The 20973-nt window shown below is 46.7% G+C and overlaps 2 protein-coding genes across 2 annotated transcripts; one reads left to right on the top strand and one right to left on the bottom strand.

The window, feature by feature from the left end:
- The first annotated feature begins 1376 nt into the window (after positions 1 to 1376).
- Positions 1377 to 11919, top strand: LOC311316457 (ATP-dependent zinc metalloprotease YME1L1-like). Its single transcript, XM_084447312.1, has 18 exons — positions 1377 to 1502; positions 2546 to 2671; positions 2898 to 3084; positions 3676 to 3774; positions 4885 to 4994; positions 5406 to 5565; positions 5705 to 5788; positions 6981 to 7154; positions 7526 to 7678; positions 8212 to 8344; positions 8502 to 8564; positions 8711 to 8823; positions 9188 to 9343; positions 9731 to 9882; positions 10326 to 10452; positions 10742 to 10815; positions 11045 to 11131; positions 11670 to 11919. The coding sequence occupies exons 1-18, from the start codon at positions 1470 to 1472 to the stop codon at positions 11811 to 11813; spliced, it is 2175 nt and encodes a 724-aa protein (XP_084303438.1). The 5' UTR covers positions 1377 to 1469; the 3' UTR covers positions 11814 to 11919.
- A 2097-nt stretch (positions 11920 to 14016) lies between these two features.
- On the bottom strand, positions 14017 to 18196 carry LOC311316383 (patched domain-containing protein 3-like; the record flags this gene model as incomplete). Its single annotated transcript, XM_084447224.1, has 4 exons — positions 14017 to 15530; positions 15840 to 15985; positions 17252 to 17373; positions 17813 to 18196. 4 exons carry the CDS (start codon positions 18194 to 18196, stop codon positions 14017 to 14019), a joined length of 2166 nt encoding a protein of 721 aa, XP_084303350.1.
- Positions 18197 to 20973: the final 2777 nt, after the last annotated feature.

The raw sequence follows: 20973 nt of genomic DNA, 5'->3' as shown, positions 1-20973 counted from the left end.
AGGGCACTGCCATCAGCCGGACCACCGAGCCCGAGATAGATGTTTGGACATTTCGACTTTACTGTTTTTAGTTTGAACAAAAATGCCGGTGATTGTTGTTGGTTGGTGGAGGACTGGAAACAGATTTGGTGGCTCACTTGACTAATCTTCTCACTGTTTGTGTCTGTCTGTGTCTCAGGAGCCATGTCCTGTGGTCATCGTGCCCAGTCATGACCAGTCTAACAGTGTTGCCCCAAGCAGCGCTCAACATTGCTCCGTTGCCATGAACGTGGGTAAGTTGTTGAGAAATAATTGACCGCAGAATGTGTCGGTTGTCCAATCGCAATCGAGTGTTTTTCAGAGCGCCTTGTAATAAAACTTCTGGATATTTCTCTCTCTTTCTCCCTCTCTCTCTCTCTCTCTCTCTCCCTCACACTCTCTCAGTGGCTGGCATGTCACCATGGCAGCTGGTTGGAGATTCAGTCCTGGGGCTGGGGAAAGTGGGCGTGGCCATGGTCCTGGCTTTTCTCATTTCTCGTTCGTGTCTGGGTAGCTGGGTAGGTAGGTAGGTGGGTAGGTATGGAGTAGGTAGGTAGGTAGGGGGTAGGTAGGGAGGGAGGTAGGTAAGTAGGTAGGTAGGTAGGTAGGTAGGTAGGTAGGTAGGTGGGTAGATAGGTAGGTAAGTGAGTAGGTAAGTGGGTAGGTAGGGTGGGTAGGTAGGTAGGTAGGGTGGGTAGGTAAGTAGGGGGATAGGTCGGTGGGTAGGTAGGTAGGTACGTGGGTAGGTAGGTGGATAGATAGGTAGGTAAGTGAGTAGGTAGGTAGGGGGGTAGGTAGGGGGGAAGGTATGTAGGTAGGGGGAGGTTATTGTCTTGTGTGTGTCCTTTGGGAGGTTATCTGTTACATATTGTGCTTGTTTGTCAGCATTCTTTCTTTACTGTTAAATTATTTCATTAAATGTTTTTTTCATATTTTTTATTTTCATGCTTTTTATGTAATTAGGGGCCAGGCAGCGTAGCTGCCGGAACCCTATTGTATTTGCCTATATTATTATTACTATTATTATTCTCCATCTTCCACTGAAGTCTAACTTCCCGTGGACAAAAAATCACCAACATTTTCACATAGCTCCAGTACTATAGCCAAAGTCCTCAACCTGCATTGTAGGTCAATAAACCTGAAGGTGGCGCTACAGCAACAGTCTAAAGTTTAAAACTTTAAAAAATCATAACAAATCAGCCATAGGTGCTATCACTAGGCAAAAATTACACGATGTTACACACTCTTGTACAGCAGGTGGCGGTATGCACCTTGAAGTTATATGCGATCCGCCAGTAAACCCAGAGAAGAAGACGCTCCGGTTCCGATAGTGCTTCGCATTGGCGACCGACGCCCCGGTATCCTATGTCCCATCACTGCTGGAGGGTATTTGTTTAGAATATACGAACGTAAAGTCACACAATTGGACCAGGCTAATTTTTTTGGGGAAAATGTATTCCATTTCAATGACAGTCCAACCTCAGGTATGAAAAAACGCTAGCTAGCTAACGTTAGCCGGATTTGACAGATGTAGCCAAAGTTAGTGCTAATAGTTAGCAAGCTAAGCAAGCCAGGCAACTGACTCAGACTTCTCAGTAGCAACCCAGTGTGTTGAAATGCAGAAGTGCCCGATATTATGACTTGCTGACTGTGAAATAAACTTTGTCTTGCTTCACTTAGTTAGCTATTCTAGATAGCTAGCTGGCTACGCTAACGTTATGCAAGCCTACAACAGTGTGAACTGCGTCAGACGTAGGCTACGTGTTTGTGTTGTCACTAGTACGTTACGTCTTCTGCTATCCAATTGGGCTTTTGACAACAAGAACCAAATATAATTGTGAGTTTAGTTAATTAGCCTTGAGTGTCTTCTTCTGCCAGTGTGCTTAAGTGTTGGTGGGGTAGCCTACATATTTGATGCTGCCCAAGAGTCCCGCATTGTGTGCTATTTTTGACAGTTAGCCCTATTTGCAGTAACATGAACCGTAAACATAGAAACCATAATTTCACTGATCGCTCAAGTATTGAGCTAGATCGACATTTTCGTCCAACTCTCTTCACAATGGAAGTGGATAGTGACAGCAAAAGCGAAAGTGTGTAGCCTGTAGAGTCGGGAAGCTCATGGTTTAATCTTACTGTATGTCAGTATGCCGTTCTGTGAAATGTAGTTTATTTGCAAAGTGAAACGAATGTTGAAACAACAGTTACATTTGAACCGGAACACTTTCATCAACCACACTACCACTGTAAACTTCCGCTATGTTTACTTTGTAGAGACCACCCATCATCCGCAGGGCGGAAGTTATAGCATATCCTGATCTTGTCAGGACTCGGAAAATGAATGACTAAACTGATTACAACTAGGTGTCACAAAATGATCAAATTATCGTACATTATGGGATTTTGGGCATTATTGATCGTACAGAGGGCAAAATTATCGTACAAATCAGATAATTATCGTACATCTGGCAATGCTGGTTCTCGGTAGGGTGATAATCCTGGGGAGTGTGTCTGTCCTGTTTCCTGTCAGGTGACTGTCCCCCTGAGTCACCTGATCAACGCCCTCCACTCGCTGAAAATCTCTGTGAGCTGCAGCGCTGCCACCAAGACCCAGTACACAGAGCATGCCCCTGAACTGGACCCACAGAACACTGAGGTACACACACACACACACGTCAGACGGGACCTGCAGGGCACTTTAAAAGCCTCAAACACACACACACACACACACACACACACACACACACACAGAGTAGCTGTCAGTCTGGAGGGGACTACTGTGTGTGTGTGTGTGTGTGCGTGTGTGTGTGTGTTTGAGGGTTTTAATACACCCTGCAGGTTCCTCCGGTCAAGGATGTGTGTGTGCCCTCTTGTCCCCACAGCCTAGCTGGAGCCTGAGGGAGCTGGGTCTCTCTGACCTGGGCTTGGGTCAGCTGGATGAGCTAGTCAGCAGTGTGTTACCCTGCCTGAGCCACCAGGGGGCAGCGTCTCAGCCCAGTACTAGCCCCAGCCAGCAGGCCTGGAGGACATCCTACCTGTCCACACGCTCCTTCTACCAGAACAAGCATGGTGAGTCTATCTATCTCCCTGGGGAGTCTGATGACCCAGAAATGGTGGGTTTACCTATGGATGCACGATATGCATTTTTACGACCGATAACCGATATTTACCTGCTTCTCTGGCTGATAACTGATATAATTTTTTAAAAGTTGATAACCTGTAGTTTATAAACTATATATATAAAACTATATAAGCACACCTGAGGGTAAGGACAGCTAATATGTAGTGAGCAAAGATGATTTAATATTCAATAGCTCTGATCTAACCAAAACTAACTGACATCACCATTGTTAACACAATAAAGACAAAGAACACTTCTGACTCTTCAAATGTTCATTTTTTCCTCTAGTGAAGTACTACCAGAACCAAATCTGTTATAGAGCACAATGCTTTCTATAGCCAAGAGTGAATCTGGCCTCCTACTATGAGAACAAAATAAGGCTACATCTAAAAGTAGTCGGATCAAAATGTTTCAGAGATCGAGTTGTTGATTGAAGTTGTTGTTAGTTGAGGAAGTGGCAGCCAACTGATTGTTGTAGTACAAAGCAAGAGCCTGATGTGTGTCTCTCTGTTGGTCTCTCTCTGCTCTCATCTCCCCAGGTTTCTCCGGGGGTACGATGGGTGCCGCCTACCCCCCCTTCAGCAGACAGAGCCCCACCCCTCTCCAGAGCATCTCCACACAGCTGCAGTACTGGCCAGGTGACTGAGGGGGGCGCCGTGCTCCAGTGCTGTCTGATCTGTCATAGTCTAATGGGAAGTCCCAGGCTAGTCCCCCGGTGGGGCAGTATTACGCTGCAGAAAATGGACAAAGGCACACACTTCCAAAAGGTTTCAAACTGGGTGCTAGACAGAAAAACAAACTCATCAGGAAAAGTAGAGTCTGCACACCAGAAATATGCTCCCAGGATTTTTAATTGACACCGAGGTGACGTTTCGGGCTACAAGTCTGAAGAAGGGCTTGTAGCCCGAAACGTCACCTCTGTGTCAATTAAAAATCCTGGGAGCATATTTCTGGTGAGCAGACTCTACTTTTCCTGATGAGTATTACGCTGCCCCACTAGCCTACGGCTCACTTCATTTCCAGACCAGTGGAGTGGTAATACTCTAATGTTTCCTCGCGTGATGATAGGTTGTGGAAGTGGGAACCTACCTTCACCCTCCCGGGTGGGCACCTAACCCAGCGTAGGGGGACAGTGGTTCTGGGGGCTCACCGGTCACTGCTGTGGCGAGGTCTGGCCGGCTCCGGCACGAATCCGCCCGCTGGGCCCACTTCCTCTGCCGGCTTGGACCAGCTCCTTCCGCCTGTCTTAGTTTAGCTGTGGTTAAAATCCCAGGCGTACAATAGTTCATCAAGAGTGCAGATAAACAGGTTCCAAACAGAGGGTGTGGTTTCTCAGTCCCGGTATTTGACGACTGCCGCTCTCAATTGCGTTTGGCGTCTCCAGCGTGCGTCCTCACCTGGCGCTCATGCCCTCCTAATGACCTCCAAGCCACGCCCCTTTATGCCTCGTCAGTACCGTCCCTGCCTACACACTCCACTGATATTTACCTAACTAATCCTTTACTAAACGATATCACTACACTACCCTACTTAACCCATCTAACCTAAAAGGGGATATCGTAACAGTGAGGCAGTAGAAAGGCAATGAGAACAGTAGGAACAGATCCTATTCTTTACACCACTGGATCTTGTTCAGAGTTTATTTAGTCAGATGACAAAGGAGGAAAGGTCTCTTAGTGTGGACTTTGACTTAAATACTGTGTGTGTGTGTGTGTGTGTGTTTGCGTCTGTGTGTGTGTGTGTTGCAGTGCAGGTTCAGAGTCGAGGTTTTAAGACCCTGAGGACCAAATCCAGGAGGCAGCAGTCTGGCCTGGAGCCACCGATGGAGCCTGAGGGTTTCACGCCCTCCTTCATGAAGGTCAGAGTGGTCTCTAGTCGAACGCTGGTACTGTAGTTCACGCACATCCAAACAACCGAGCCGGGCGCGGGGTACAAACGCAGAGCAGGAAAGGGGAAATAAAACCACAGCGGAGCATAATTCCGGTGTGCAGGTGTTTGTCAGACTGGCCTCCAACACAATCCCGGTCTCAGGCTGCAGCAAGACCGTCACATCTCCGGTCAGCCACGGCTGATAATGACCTCGACCTAGATGTCTGGAATCGGACATGTGTCATAACCATCCCTATTAGGAACGTCCCAAAGCTCTAAAACTGATTTAACTGAATCGGTCAGATCTTATGGACAGACTCGAATGAGACGGATGTGTTTCAGAGCTGTCGGGGGTCGGGGCTGGTTGTATCTGAACCTGGTTTGACCTGGTTTGCTGCAGGGTCTGCTGTCGCGGGACAAGGGTGCGGAGGTGGAGACTCTGGACAAGCTGCTGAAGAGCAAGAACATCCCGGACGTTCACCAGGACGTGTTCAAGAGCGGCTTCGCCGAGGGCTTCCTCAAGGCCCAGGCCCTCACTACCAGGCCCCGGCGCACACAAGGCATGTAGACACACACACAACACACACACACACACACACACACACACACACACACACACACACACACACACACACACACACACACACACACACACACACACACAGTAGCAGGTGTATTGAGCTCTCCTGTCCTGTGCAGAGTCCCTGAGGAGGACCAGGCTGATCCTGCTGGTGCTGCTGCTGGTGGGGCTGTACGGGCTGTCCAAGACCCCCTTCCTATCGGGTACACGCACACGCACACACACACACACACACACACACACTCGCACACGCACACACACACACACACACACACACACACACACACACCCTCCACACACACACACACACACACACACACACACACACACCCTCCACACACACACACACACACACACACACACACACACACACACACACACATATTATACACATAAATATATACACATAAATATAGGAGATGCAATCTCACCATTCTGGACAGTGAGAATAGAACTGTGTTCGAAACTGTTCCCTATTCCCTATATAGTGCACTATATAGTGTGTCCGCCATTTTTTAAACATTTTTATCCACAATGAAATGCAGTCGTGTTGAGAAGCAGAAGAGAGAATGGCGTTCATAATTAAATGTTTCACAACACAACTGTCACAATTGCTGGAGTTGTCTGTGGTGGAACACTAATAAAGTAGCCTACAGCCTTCATGATCATTAGCCAACTGACCTGAAAATCAGTAGGGTTCACACCTGCTTTAGTCTCCTACCGAGCTAACGTTCACTTGGTCTTATTGGGCTAGCTATCATTCTAATTTCAGCAATTTATTTGGGATTTAACATTCAAAAATGAACATGCAAAAGCAAAACCGAGTGAGTACATTTCAGTCAGCTTGGTTTGTTTATGCGATACTGTGCATGTCCGCTTGCATCACACGATTATCCTGTGCATTCTTTTGATGTTCGGTGTACTGTCCAATAACCGTTTAATCGTTCCCTATATAGTTCACTATATTACAAACACTACATGGGAATAATGAGTGAACCGTTTCGAACACAGCTTAGAGAGTTGTAACCATTTCAGACTAGGAGCTGGAATCTAACTGTTCTGGACAGGGAGACTACAGTAGGAGATGTAATCTAACCATCCTGGACAGTGAGACTACAGTAGGAGATGTAATCTAACCATCCTGGACAGTGAGACTACAGTAGGAGATGTAATCTAACCATCCTGGACAGGGAGACTACAGTAGGAGATGTAATCTAACTGTTCTGGACAGGGAGACTACAGTAGGAGTTGTAATCTAACCATCCTGGACAGTGAGACTACAGTAGGAGATGTAATCTAACCATCCTGGACAGGGAGACTACAGTAGGAGATGTAATCTAACCATCCTGGACAGGGAGACTACAGTAGGAGATGTAATCTAACCATCCTGGACAGTGCGATTCCGAACCACAGCAGGGCTGGGCTCGGCGGTGGATCCGGTCCAAGTGAAGAACGTGACCTTCGAGCACGTCAAGGGCGTGGATGAGGCCAAGAACGAGCTGGAGGAGGTGGTGGAGTTTCTGAGGAACCCCCAGAAGTTCACCGTCCTGGGGGGCAAGCTGCCCAAAGGTGAGGGGGAGGAGGGAGGATGGGGGTGGGGGTGGGAGACCAGTGAACTGAAAAAGATTGCAGAATTTACAAAAGTAGCTAATATAAAAGGTTACACATATTAAAACACTAAATAAATAAAAAATTACACATTATCACAAAAAATGACATAAAACGCGAAACATGTCACAGTATACACACAGAGATCTATACACACAGACTCACACATCACAGACAGGACAAGACCTGGGGACGATTATCTAGACTTGTTATGAAGTCTGACAGCTGTGGGCAGGGTTGATGTCCTCAGACGGTTCGTCCGGTCTCAGTTGTTTGTTGCTCGTGGTCTCAGTCCCGCCCCTCCCTGTCCTGCGCTCCTGTCCTCGCTGCAGGTGTCCTCCTGGTGGGTCCCCCGGGGACGGGGAAGACCCTGCTGGCCCGGGCGGTGGCCGGGGAGGCGGACGTGCCCTTCTACTACGCTTCCGGGTCAGAGTTCGATGAGATGTTTGTGGGCGTGGGAGCCAGCCGCATCAGGAACCTCTTCAGTGAGTCACAAACACACACACACACACACACACACACACACACACTAGAGATGTAACGGTGTGAAAAATTCATATCATGATTATAGTCTCAGTATAGTATCAGTATTATCACAGTATTGTTAAATATACTGAACATTTTCTAAAACTACTTATGAACACACGTTTTATATTGAAAACCACAAATACAATTAGCAGCACTTAGCACTTTTTTGCATAAACATTAAAATAATGCGTCTGGGAGACTGTTGCTAACTTTGGTTGATGCTGGACAGTATTTACAGGGAGTTTTAAAAGCGCAGAAATCGAACACAGTTTTAGTGATAATTTTATCACTATAAATTTAATTGAATTTTTCTCACGGTTATCGTTACATCCCTAACACACACACACACACACACACACACACACACACACACACACACACACACACACAGTATTAACCCTCCAATCCTGACCTCCACGCTTCTCGTCTCTGTCCTGCTCTCCTCCTTCCTCTGTCCTCTTCTGTCTCTAACCCCCCACTGTTTATCCAGGAGAGGCCAAGGCCAACGCCCCCTGCGTGATCTTCATAGACGAGCTGGACAGCGTGGGGGGGAAGAGGATCGAGTCTCCCATGCACCCCTACTCCAGGCAGACCATCAACCAGCTGCTGGCTGAGATGGACGGGTATGCCCTGTTAAATACCGAATGTTGTTTACAGTAAATGTTAAAGCGCCAGCCGATCGGCATTGTGTAAACGTCACTCGGAGCGCCTCACGCTGTTGCACGTGCAGGCGTGCGAGGTGCGATCGACCTCTAAACCTTTGTGTCTGACCGACGGCAGGTTCAAACCAAACGAAGGGGTGATCATCATTGGAGCGACCAACTTCCCAGAGGCTCTGGACAAGTACGTCCCACACCGTCTCCTGCTTCTCACACCGCGTCTCCACCGCCACCATTCACCCACCCACCCCCTGCTGTCTCTCCGTGACCTTTCACCCTCTCACTTCCTGCTGTCTCTCCGTGACCTTTCACCTCCCCCTTCCCTCCCAGCGCCCTGATCCGTCCAGGCCGCTTCGACATGCAGGTGACGGTCCCCAAGCCGGACGTGAAGGGACGCACGGAGATCCTCAACTGGTACCTCAGGAAGATCAAAGTAGCCCCCGGTAGGACGTCCGCGTCGGCGGCCTGGCTAGCTAGCGGCCCAGCTCTCCCATGTTATACAGCCACAGCTACTGTCTCAATGCCCGGCCGACTTGTCACGTTGCGTGTGTGGTGCATGACGACAAGAGGCTAGCGTCACCATCAGTGCAAAGCACTATGTGCTACATTGATTTTTATGAATGCATCATATTTTACATCACATTACAAATAGTGTAGTGTTATCTACATGGTGCTATATACATAAAATGACATTGACACTGGACTATCTTTGCTTAGCATTCCGCTTAGCATTAGCTTAGCTTAGCCATATGCTATATCCATTAGCTTAGCATTCTGCTAACTGGGTGACTGTTTGTCGTCGACCAGACATCGAGGCCAACATCATCGCCCGCGGCACGGTGGGCTTCTCCGGCGCCGACCTGGAGAACCTGGTGAACCAGGCGGCCCTGAAGGCGGCGGTGGACGGCAAGGACATGGTCACCCACAAGGAGCTGGAGTTCGCCAAGGACAAGATCCTCATGGGTGAGAGGGAAGCGCAGCGGAGGCGGTTTGACGAGCGGCTTCCTGCCGTCCTGAGAAGTCTCAATATGGCCCTCAGGCTTATTGGGATTCCTCTGTGGTCTCATGGTAGATGTTGCCCTCTTATGGTAAATGGTCAATGGACTGCACTTATATAGCGCTTTTATCCAAAGGGCTTTACAATGGCCTCTCATTCACCCATACATTCACACACCAATGGCGGCAGCTGCCATGCAAGGTGCTAGCCTGCTCATTGGGAGCAATTTGGGGTACAGTGTCTTGCCCAAGGACACTTCAACATATGGACAGAAGGAGGCGTGATTCGAACCGCCGACCCTACAATCATTGGACGACCCGCTCTACCACTGACCCCCCATGCTCTCTGTCTAGGCCCGGAGAGGAGGAGTGTGGAGATTGATAAGAAAAACAAGGAGATCACAGCGTACCATGAGTCTGGCCATGCCATCGTAGCCATCTACACCAAGGACGCCATGCCCATCAACAAGGCCACCATCATGCCGCGAGGACCAAGCCTGGGACACGTGAGTCATCCCTCTCTCCTCTCCTCTCTCCTCCTGTCCTCGTTTGCCCCATCTCCCTCTCTTCTTGGCCCGCTCCTTCGCCATTCCTTTCTTCTCCTCTCTTTCTCTCCATCCCCATTATTGCAGTCGCTTCCTGTCCTCCAGTATCCCTCTATCCACTTCTCCTCTCCTCCTCCACCTTCTCCTCTCCTCCCTCCTCCCTCTCTTTCCTCCCTCCATCTTCCTCTCCTCCTCCTTCACCCCCTCTCCTCTCCTCCCTCCTCCTTCTCTTTCCTCCCTCCATCTTCCTCTCCTCCTCCTTCACCCTCTCCTCTCCTCCCTACTCCCTCCTTTTCCTCCCTCCATCTTCCTCTCCTCCTCCTTCAACCCCTCCTCTCCTCTCCTCCCTCCTTTTCCTCCCTCCATCTTCCTCTCCTCCTTCATCCCTCCCTCTTGTGTTCCAGGTGTCCATGCTTCCGGAGAACGATCGTTGGAGTGAGACCCGTTCTCAGCTGCTCGCCCAGATGGACGTGAGCATGGGAGGCCGCGTGGCCGAGGAAATCATCTTCGGCAACGAGTACATCACCACCGGTATGCCGGGAGGGGAGTGTGTGCGCGTATGAGTGTGTGTTTGTGTGTTTGTGTGTTTGTGTGTGTGTATGTGTGTGTGTGTCTGTGAGAGGGGCCTCTATGAGCTCTTTTTGGAAGCTATATTTGGACAGGGTCCTGAAAAGGTGCTCCTCAAACATACAGTGACTCTGCTGATGTGCAACAGCTGGGGGTTGTGGTTAGGGTTAGTTAGTGATTAGTTATTTTATAGTGGTTAGGGTTATTGGATGGTAGTTATTTAGTGATTTACTTTCTTGTATCTCTCCTCCAGGTGCATCCAGTGACTTTGACAGCGCCACCAAAATTGCCAAGATGATGGTGACCAGATTTGGAATGTGTGAGAAGGTGGGTACCTCAGGGGCTTTTGGGTAGAGGAACTTTACTAGTCTCAAAACTAGTGTATCATAGAGGTTCCTTTCCTGATGACCCTTTCTCTCTCTTATGCTTTCTTTCTCTCTCTCTCCCTCCCTCCCTCTAACCCCCCCCCACTTCACTCTCTCTCTCTCCCTCCCTGCCTCCCTCTAACCCCCCCCCCCCCCCCTCTCTCTCTCTCTCTCTCTTTCTCCCTCCCCAGCTGGGGGTTATGACCTATAGTGATGTCACCAAGCAGAGCCCAGAGATGCAGGCTGCCATTGAACAGGAAACAAGGAAACTGTTGAAGGTAAGTCGGCGCCTCTAGGCTCTGCCCCTCTGAGACACTTCTAAAGCTGTTGATGAGAAACTATCTCCGCTAGTCTGGCTCACACGGTATAGGTTTTGGGAATAAGCCTCTGATTGGTGCCGGCTATTTCTCTCGGCACCAATAAGATTCAATCCCCCAATACTATTTGGTTAGTCCCGCCCAAGACGATTGTGATTGGTTTAAGGAAATACAGCGTTGTTTTCCCCTATTCCAGATTGATAAAGGGTTGTAGCCAGACCCTCTCAAGCGCTGGCACAGTGCCAAACAGTGCGGAGATGGGTCTGGCGACGCGAGACTACATCTCTGCTAAAAGTCAAAGTTTTTAGCCATTTCCAAACAGACCCCCAAGTAACAAAACACTGAAGAAAGACACCCGGTAACTAAAGGGAATCAAACGGACCTTGACGTTTCCTACCTTGTTGTGTGGTTCTGCAGGACTGTTGCAAGCGTTGCGCCGGTTGTTCACGTGTGTCCTAACGTTCTGTCCGTTCTGCGTTCTCACGATGCGGTTCCTCAGGACTCGTACGAGCGAGCGCGGGCGCTGCTGAAGTCTCACGCCAACGAGCACCAGATTCTGGCCGACGCCCTGCTGAGATACGAGACGCTCGACGCCAAAGAGATCAAGATGGTCCTGGAGGGCAAGACCCTGGACAACAGATAGAACCGGTCAAGAGGTCAGAGGCTGTAGAGGGAGGGACTATCGGGGAGGGGGACTTGGGTTCCAATAGGGCAGTCTGTCTGGGGGTCAGGGCTCAGGGGACAGACTAGAGGGGCCCCTATAAGGAAGTCTAAGGTAAATCTGTATGTAGTGTACAGTATTTATGATAGAATCATGTTACTGACAATAGGTTGTTGAAGAGACAGGGGCTGGAAGGCCTTGGATTGGATGAGGGGGGGGAAGGGTGTGTTATTAATATATTGGTGTGTAAATATTCTAATTATCAATCAAGGCTTCAGGAACGGGTTCTCTTATAAATGTAAATTACAGTATGTGTATAATATGTTTGTATGTGCGCACTGTAGCGCACACACAGTCTACAGTCTTCCTGTTGTAATCAGTAAGCACACACCCTCTGTCTTCATGTTCATGTGTGTATACTGAAGTTGGCTTTGTCCTGCAGTGTGGCTCCAGCCCCTAGTGTCAGTTTGGTAGTCAAATTAATGCGTGCGTGTGTGTTCACTGTCCGGTTTCATGTCATAAGCACGCCTCCCTAATCCACCACCTTTTTTATTATACAGGCTGGTATTACCAGGTGTGTCTGAGCCGTGCGTGTTACAGTTGCTGTGTCTACGGTGGCCTTGTGAGAGCGTTAATGTAAACGTAGAGCCCTGAGCCACGCCTCTCAACTCTTAGCACTTTGGTGAGGGTGGACACTCACCCCCCGTATGCATTTATGTAGAGAGATATGCTGTGTACATATTATGAGATGCTGCTTTGTCTGTCTGGAACACCACCTACCAAACCTCAGTCATCAGTGACACATCTCTTAGCCAATGGAGATGAGGCAGGGAGGGACATATAGAATCCGCTGAATTTGGTTGGGACTCATCACTCATTTGATCAGTTTGGTTGACGTCTGTGTGTATTTCTCAATACCTCAGTCAAGCCCCCCGATTTTAACAATCTCAATTATCACTTGTATATGATGGGATACGGTCAGATGGTCATGTAGACTGCTTCGCTTCAGCTTCTCAACAGTCATGTTGTTTTTTTTTTCTCTTACTTTACTAGCATCAAACCTTAGAAATGTCAAACAAATGTGAAGTATCTGCTCATGGCTTAGTTTAAAGTGTAGATTGTTACAAAGCATAAATGATTGTTTTAAAATCATAAATGTACCTTAGCATTTAAGAGCTATATATTTTCTTAGAGGCACACCCAAGCATACAACCAACATAACGTATCATTAGTTTTCTATGTACGTTGGTTTTTGTTTTCTTTGCCCAAGTGATATAATTTGAATTCTTGGTTTTCTGCCTTTTACCCATTAGTTGTACATATGAGTGGGGTTGAATGGGAACAGTGTACATAGATGTATAGAAGGTTTTTAGAATGTGTGAGCATGTGGTGCAGTACTGCTGTCTGTCTTTCTCTCTGAGATGAAGACACAGATGGCTGATCGGTAAAGGAGAACAGTGCATATCTGAAATAAATAAAACCCCTATCATACTCTTAACCTGGGTTGTCCCTGTTGTCTGTCTTCCCTTGTTGGTGGATCTGCTTCCCAGATTTATGGATTTTAAAGGCATCATCCCTCATTTTTAGGAACATTTAAAATTGTATTTAAAATGACTGACCTGCCTGGTTAAATAAAGGTGAGAAAACAGGTGTTTACATTAAAATAAAATAAAAATTGTGTTGTTTAGGGTGTCTTCATGTTTAGTAAACAATGCGTTTAATGTAAGTTAATGTAGGTTTCCCTTTAGAAACTTTGTGACAACTATTTTATTCTCTGTCATTTATCAGATATCAACAGAAAATACATTGAATGCAAATCGAGCTGGAAGTGTTTTCAAACAGGTGGAGGAAGGAGTATTTACATAGAGCATAGAAGCAACATTTCTTTGTTGACTTTTCCAATATGAAAGATCCATCAAAGAATCTGGTAACTAAATTATAATCTATGAGGTAATCTAGCAATCACAGTGCTTTTTGTTTGTTTTTGTGTTTTTTAACAGCAAAAAGGATTGATCATTACCACTAAAAAAACAAACAACAACAACATAGTATGTGAATAACAGTAAAAATAATAAAGTCACAGTCAAATATTTTTCATACAACCTTGCCACATGTCCTCTGTTATGTAAAAGTGGATTGTGGACGTCTTCAATCAGTGGGTTGGTTGATCGATTAATTTCCTTTATCATTTCCCAAATGACCCTAACAACGTCAGAAAGACGGGGATGAAGACGACCCCGTGGATTAGCCCGAATGAAATCACCAGGAACATGATCTTGAAGAAGGTCTTGAAGATGTAGCACCTAGAGGCAGCTAGCACTAGGACTCCCAAGATGGTGGACATGGCGCCTTGCACTATGGGATAGCCCAGGCGGGCCAGAGCGTCCACGGCCCTCTCGTTCACGTCCGCCTTGGAGCTGGAGACGAACGCGTAGGAGATGTGGGCGGAGAAGTCGACAGAGAAGCCGATGCAGATGACTAGGTTGAGCATGGAGATGGAGTCCAGGCTGACTCCCCACAGGGACATGAACCCGGCCACGCCGACGATCACAGAGCCAATAGCGAAGGCCACCCACAGCGAGCAAAGCGGATTGGGTATCAGCAGGATGGAGATGATCAGCATGGCTACCATGCTGACCACTATGGTCTGTACGGTGTTGTCCACGATGACGGTGTACTGGTCGAAGTAGATGAAGCTGGGGTGGAAGACCAGCAGGTCTACTGGGCATTGCTTTGCTGTGTCTCTCAGACCCGTCAGCAGCTTTGCCTCTGATGTTCTCTCCAGCGTTTGAATGAAGAACCGGGAACTCTGGATGTGGTTGTAGTCACTCATGTTGAGGTCCTGCCTGAAGAATGGATAGTGTTCCAGGAAACCCGACAGGTTGCCCATGAAGCTATCCTCCGAGCCGATGTCTAGATGACTTTTGTTGGCATAGAGTCGATAAAGCTGGAGCCAGGAGAAGCTTCCTTCAACGTAATCCAGCTCCTCAAACGCCTCCATGCAAAAGGTGAGATTGCGCTGTCCATCCTGGCTCCAATAGGAGAACGCTGTCTTCACGGCTACCATGACATTAGGCCCATACAAAGCGAAGTGGGTGCTCTGGTCATCATAGTACCTGATAATGTAAGAGTCATCAGACGCCAGATTCCTGAGGTTGATCCCTTCCTTCATCAAACAGCAGCCATAGACACTGACGGCCAGGTACCCGGCATAGAGGACCACTACACAGAACTTCGTCCATCTCTGGGTCAGGAACGGCCCGTAGTACTTCCCAAAGAACCGTCCAATCGGCTGCTCCTCCTCGGCCCCCGTGTCATGGTTGTAGGCACCCCCCATGCAGCAGATTCCGTACTCTTTAGACCCCCCGGGGGGAAGGACCTCTGGGATCGGGGCGCAGGTAAGCCAGTGGCGGTTCTCGGCCTCCCTTCGGCCATTCAGAGCCAGGAAGGCCCCCAGGAAGGTTAGGTTGTATAGGTAGCAGAAGATGATGCCTGTTCCGGCGTAGAGGCAGAAAGACTGGACCGAGCCGAACGGGGAGCTGAAGCCCAGGAAGAGTGCCAGGGCGTCTGTCACCGTGGTGATGGAGACAGAGATGGCGGCATGCTTGTAGGTGTCGGCGAGTCTGTCCGCCACCCCGTCCAGAACGCTGGTCTGCTGCCAGCTGGAGAGCATGATGAACAGGTCGTCGAGGCCGACACCTGGAGCGATAAAAAAAACTTGTGTTATCAGTGTCGGTGCGACCTACACACAGACCACAAAAGGGGTATGATGATGATGATGATGATGATGATGTGGATTGAAGTTGTTGCAGGGGCAGTTTGACACCTTTCCTGTCTAAAAGCTCATATAATTTTCCCCTCAGACCAAAAAGCCCTTGCACTTTATTTTGTGTGGCGTGCCGGATCTTGAATGACAGCTTCTGCTACACCGCCCTTTCCTGTAGTCTTTGATTTACAGTACACTTTTTAAAACTTCACTCCTACGATGATGAGAAAGACCTTCCTTACCCAGTAGCATGAAGGGAGAGGCGGCCACGGTCATGACGAAGGGCTGTCCTAGGAGGAGCAGCAAGCCGAAGCTGGACAGGACCCCCAGACCGGTGGATAGGACTCCTACCGTCGCCACCCACACCTTGTTCCTCACGCTGTCCAGCCTGGGGAGGACATTTTAGACATTTAACCTTCATTTTGACAGGGAATCATTCTGAGATGAAGGTCTCTTCTACATATGAACTCTACTGTAAATATCCCACATATCAACAACAAACAGCCACTATTACGTCTTTTCAGAATCAGAATCAGAATACACTTTATTGTCTCACAATGTGAGAAATTTGTCTTGGGCACACATGCTGTAGTAAACAGTCACACACAGTTGTTAGTGAGGAGCCACATAGCACCAACAAATAACAATAAATAATAAATATGCGATAAAAACAATAAACACAAAAACACATCATAGAGCAGAAGATGCATATCACTTGGAATCCCTTCTGTCTCAGCCTGCTCGCTATTTATCACTGTTGAGGATTTTTATTGAGGCAGGGATAAACGACTTCTGAAACCGGTTTAACCTGCACCAGGGGACTCTAAACCTCCTCCCAGAGGGTAGGAGCTCATACTCCTCATGCAGTACATGAGATGGGTCAGCGACTATCTTACAGGCTAGTCTTCGGGTGGCCTGTTCATACAGTAGATAGATTGTAGTGTCAGATAATCTCTAACTACTATGACCTTCCATGCAGTCTGCATCAATCTAAGCAGCTTGGATTTTAGTTGCACAGAAAGATTCCTGAACCAAGCCGTGATGCCGTATCTGACAAGACTCTCTACAACTGCCCGGTAGAAGTAAAAAAAGTAAAACATGTACTTTTGGTCAACATCATGCACTCTGAGGCGTCGCAGAAAATGTAGTCTCTGCTGTAGCCTACTACAGAGACTGTCTACATGGGTACTCCAGGATAATGAATTTTTAAAGAGCACATTTGGACAACAATGTAATCTGTGTGCCCTACCGTCTTGAGGGTAACTACCCTTCAATAACTACCCCTCAATTATAACCGAGGTTAATTTGGTTTCACATTGGACATAGAATAGACATTCACATTTGGCATTTTGTGGTACTTTGTGCATGAATAGGCTACAAACATGTTTTGTGTTTCTCCTCCCATTTTATGTATTTATTTCATAAAAACAAAACAATATGGATGTATATAATAACATTCAGACTGTTTAATATCTGTTCTGTACTACCTCCACCACTTTTCTCCCCCAAAATTTACTAAAACTAAGTCACAAAATGCCAAATGTCTGTTATATGTCCAATATGAAACTAACTTTACCTCGGTTCAATAAATTATCCCTGCCTACAGAGGCCTGTCAATCACTTAATCAGAAGTCTAGATATCTGTTTTACAAACCTCATGCTTGAAATAATGGAGAATGTAATGGCGATGGTGTACGTGATGGCGAACAGATGGATGATTCCATCTGGAATTTTGTTGAATTCCCACTGCATTGACCTAGAGGTGGAGTAGGATATCTGGCACGAAACAACACGATGATAAGAAAGGAACCTTTACTGCTCAGTGACTTGTTAAACATTAGAAACGTGTTGATGGTTTCTTGATTATTGCCTACCATCTCACCTGTATGGAGGCTGTCGATTCATTTGAGAGCAAAGTCATGAACTTCTCCAGCCAAATACTTGTTTTTGTTTCGTTGTCTCCTCTTAAATAATAATACAGTCGTATGGCCTCAGCGTTTTGAACCACTGAGTTGTTTCCTGACGTCACACTACCAACAGACTGATGCAAGTTAAACCTGCCCGCCTCAGAAGAATGGACAGGAAATGTCAAATTGATGTGATCCACAGTGCTGGCATTGTAGCCAATAATGTCCAGTATAGCATTGGAGGAGCAGCTTCCATCGACCATTGAACAAACGTCAACATATTCAAATAGTTCATCCTCAAACAGTACAGCCATGCTCCGGATCTTGCTGTCCACGAGCAGAATCTCCCTCAGGGACTCCACTGTCCAGATATTGCTGTTGTTTGTGGCTATAAAACATGCATAGGTTCCATCCGTGCTGATTCTCAGGCTGGAGAACATGTTCTCCTCCTGAGGGAAGCTCTCCTGAATGAAACGCCTCTCTCTTTTGGCCTGTCCGTCCAGAGGGGTGAACTGCTGCTCGATGTCGTTGGAAAGGTTTTCTCCCAGGAAGACGAATCCGCTTCCTAGGGCCACCGAGATGACGAGAGGAGTGATCAGGAACCACCAGGGATGGGAGCCGATGAAATGGCCCATGAACTCGAAGCAGATGCGGACAGGCTTCTCGATGCAGTCTGTGTGGTGCTTAGCCATTGCGGAGAGTCAAGCTCAGTGTTGGTCTCTTCAGCGATTCTGATGCGTGTTGAGTGCTGGAGAAAGCTGTGGAGTCCACCTATGAGTTTCAGTCTCCAAGTCAAGAGTGCAGTAGACCTATGTGATCCTGTCCTCCACTCAAGGTTGTGAGCGTCCCAGCGTCTAAGCCCTTCAGACCGTTCAGAGAGTGTGTTCCCAGTGTGTGCCTCTGTTCTCCAGTAGTAGCTAGGCACGGTCAGATGTGTTACTGCCCTCTCATTGGGAAGCATTTGCATGAGAGGGCAGAGTCTCAGATGGCATCCACTAATGTTATCCATATACCCCCCTCGCCCAGGGTTCCCTTCCAGTAATCAATGTATGAGCTTGTTACCGAGGCAGAAGCAACAAAGGTCTTTTGAACCTCAAAACCTCAGAGCAGAACAGAGCTTTGGGGGTCAATTTGCCAGAAACAATGAGCACTTGTAGCTGTCTGTCCCCTCTTTGTGAGTTGTGCTGTCAAACCATGGAATTAAGAGAAAGGGTTCTCTTCCTGCTAATTGGAGAGCAGTGGTCCATGGTAGAGATCCTGAAATATCCTGAGATCTTATCATCTGAGATCCTATCTTGAGATCTCACCAACTCCAAACATATAGGCTACAACAAAATCATTGCTTCTGATATACATAGATGGCATGTACGGCATGTAATTGAATTGAAATTGGCATGTTAGTGGGGGAGAATGCAGAAGAACTCAACTGGAGCATCAGACTGGAAACAACACCATTCATTGCTTTTGTGTTGAGCTCAAATCTTGCTGTCTTCACAGAAATGCCTCTGAGTTTGCCTGAATAAGACGATAATAAACAAAAGATCACCTCTGTTATTAGATGCCACAGAAAATAATCATAAACCTTGTTTGTTTTATTTAAACATACCTGTCCATTGGTTTACCCCACTCCTCAGAAGCTTGCTTATTGGCTGGCTGTTGTTGGATAGATTACCATACTGTACAAAGGCAGGATTCACCTGCTTGCCATATTATGTAAAGCCCAAGTCAGAAGAAAACATGTAGGCCCAATGGAGAGAAAGAAGGCTGTAAATGGCAGTGTATAAAGGTACAACACAGCATAAAGGTGACTTTCCTTTGTGATGCATGTGAACAGTTCTCTTCTCTGTGTAATTTGAGATGTCTTCAGCTATGATTGCAGACTACGAAGCATGATGGTGGTACAATACATTCATTGTGCAAGGAGCACTGGAATTAATCAGTTGTCAGGGACTTTCTGGAAGGTTTTTAGTGCTTAATGGTCCATTGTAAACTCCTATTTCTGCCTATTGTCTTCATCTAATTAATAGGAGCTCAGAAGGCCTAGGGCCTATCTCCAGCCTCTCCAGTACCGAGCACAATGAAATATCCCAGTGGAGCAGCAGCTGTGTGCGGACATTCCTTCCTTTTTTCGAGGTTGGCTTACTTGATTCTTTTGGTCCGGCACCAGCGCCTACAGATGTGCATAACTTTACCTCCTGAACTATCTCCAGCCTTACCAGTCCTAAAATATAAATAAATAAATAGTGCTCAGTATATAAAATAAACTATTTTGCTCGGCGGAATTGAGGGAATGATGCTTCGTTTTGAATAAATGTTAATATTTTATAACAACTAGGGGGCATTGTAAGCTGTTAAAAAATCACTATAACACACAGCCTCGAGTGGTTTATTGCTTTTATACAACGGTTACTACAGTTATTAGTGGAAAATAAACACACAGCAACATAAAATATGAACATTCATTCAAAATGAAGCATCATTCCCTCAATTCCACCGAGCAAAATAGTTCCTCTAACAAAAGGGTTGCCAAGCAACAGATGCATTGGATGGAATGTCCAGTTGTTTTGAAAAAACACAATGATAGGCCTACAATGCATTGGATCAAATGGGAGGCGCATTAATATTGAAAATGGAATGATATGCGGTCTCAGGTGTGTGTTACTTAAAGGAGTAGTAAAGGGAAAATGCATGTTTAGCCCTGTTTTAAGGTTACTTATGATCATATACGATGGTTCAGATCAAAACGTTGACAAAGCTAGCATTTTCGAGAAAGTTGATAATTGCTATACCATCGTTTTGGTCATACAATGGATGTGGATGGGCATCTTGAAAAATCATTCAAAAACATGTTAAACTCTAAATTTCAAAGACAAGAAGCTCACCGAGGGTGTAATTGGTGTCCGTTGGTGTTCTGACATCAAATTCGCCGCAAAGTATGAATCCTGTAGGGTTTTATTGATCATTTTATGAAATCCATTGACTTGTATTGAAGTGACCGTTGTAGATGTGTAGATCAATCCGCAGAGGGGATTCAGGAAGCGGAACTACTTACTGTAGCTATTGTTATTGTTTATGTTGCTAGGCTACCTCGTTTGCGGAAGTTTACACACGTATGTGCTGCGACTTATTAGTTCTATGCTAAATATTTAAAAAAGCCTTTCCAGATGAACTAGAATCTTACTTTATGGCGAATTATATGTCAGAACGCCAACTAACACCTAGGGGAGTTTCTTGTCTTTGAAATTGAGTTTTACATGTTTTTGAATGATTTTTCAAGATGCCCATCCACATCCATTGTATGACCAAAATGGTGGTAGAGCAATTATCAACTTTCTCGAAAATGCTAGCTTTGTCAACGTTTTGATCTGAACCATTGTATATGATCATAAGTAACCTTAAAACAGGGCTAAACATGCATTTTCCCTTTACTACTCCTTTAAGTAACACACACCTGAGACCGCATATCATT

Source organism: Borostomias antarcticus (assembly GCF_949987555.1).
Source record: "Borostomias antarcticus genome assembly, chromosome: 12".
Classification (NCBI taxonomy): Eukaryota; Metazoa; Chordata; class Actinopteri; order Stomiiformes; family Stomiidae; genus Borostomias; species Borostomias antarcticus.
The sequence above is the reverse complement of the archived record's forward strand: the minus strand, read 5'-3'. Positions and strand labels throughout refer to the sequence as shown.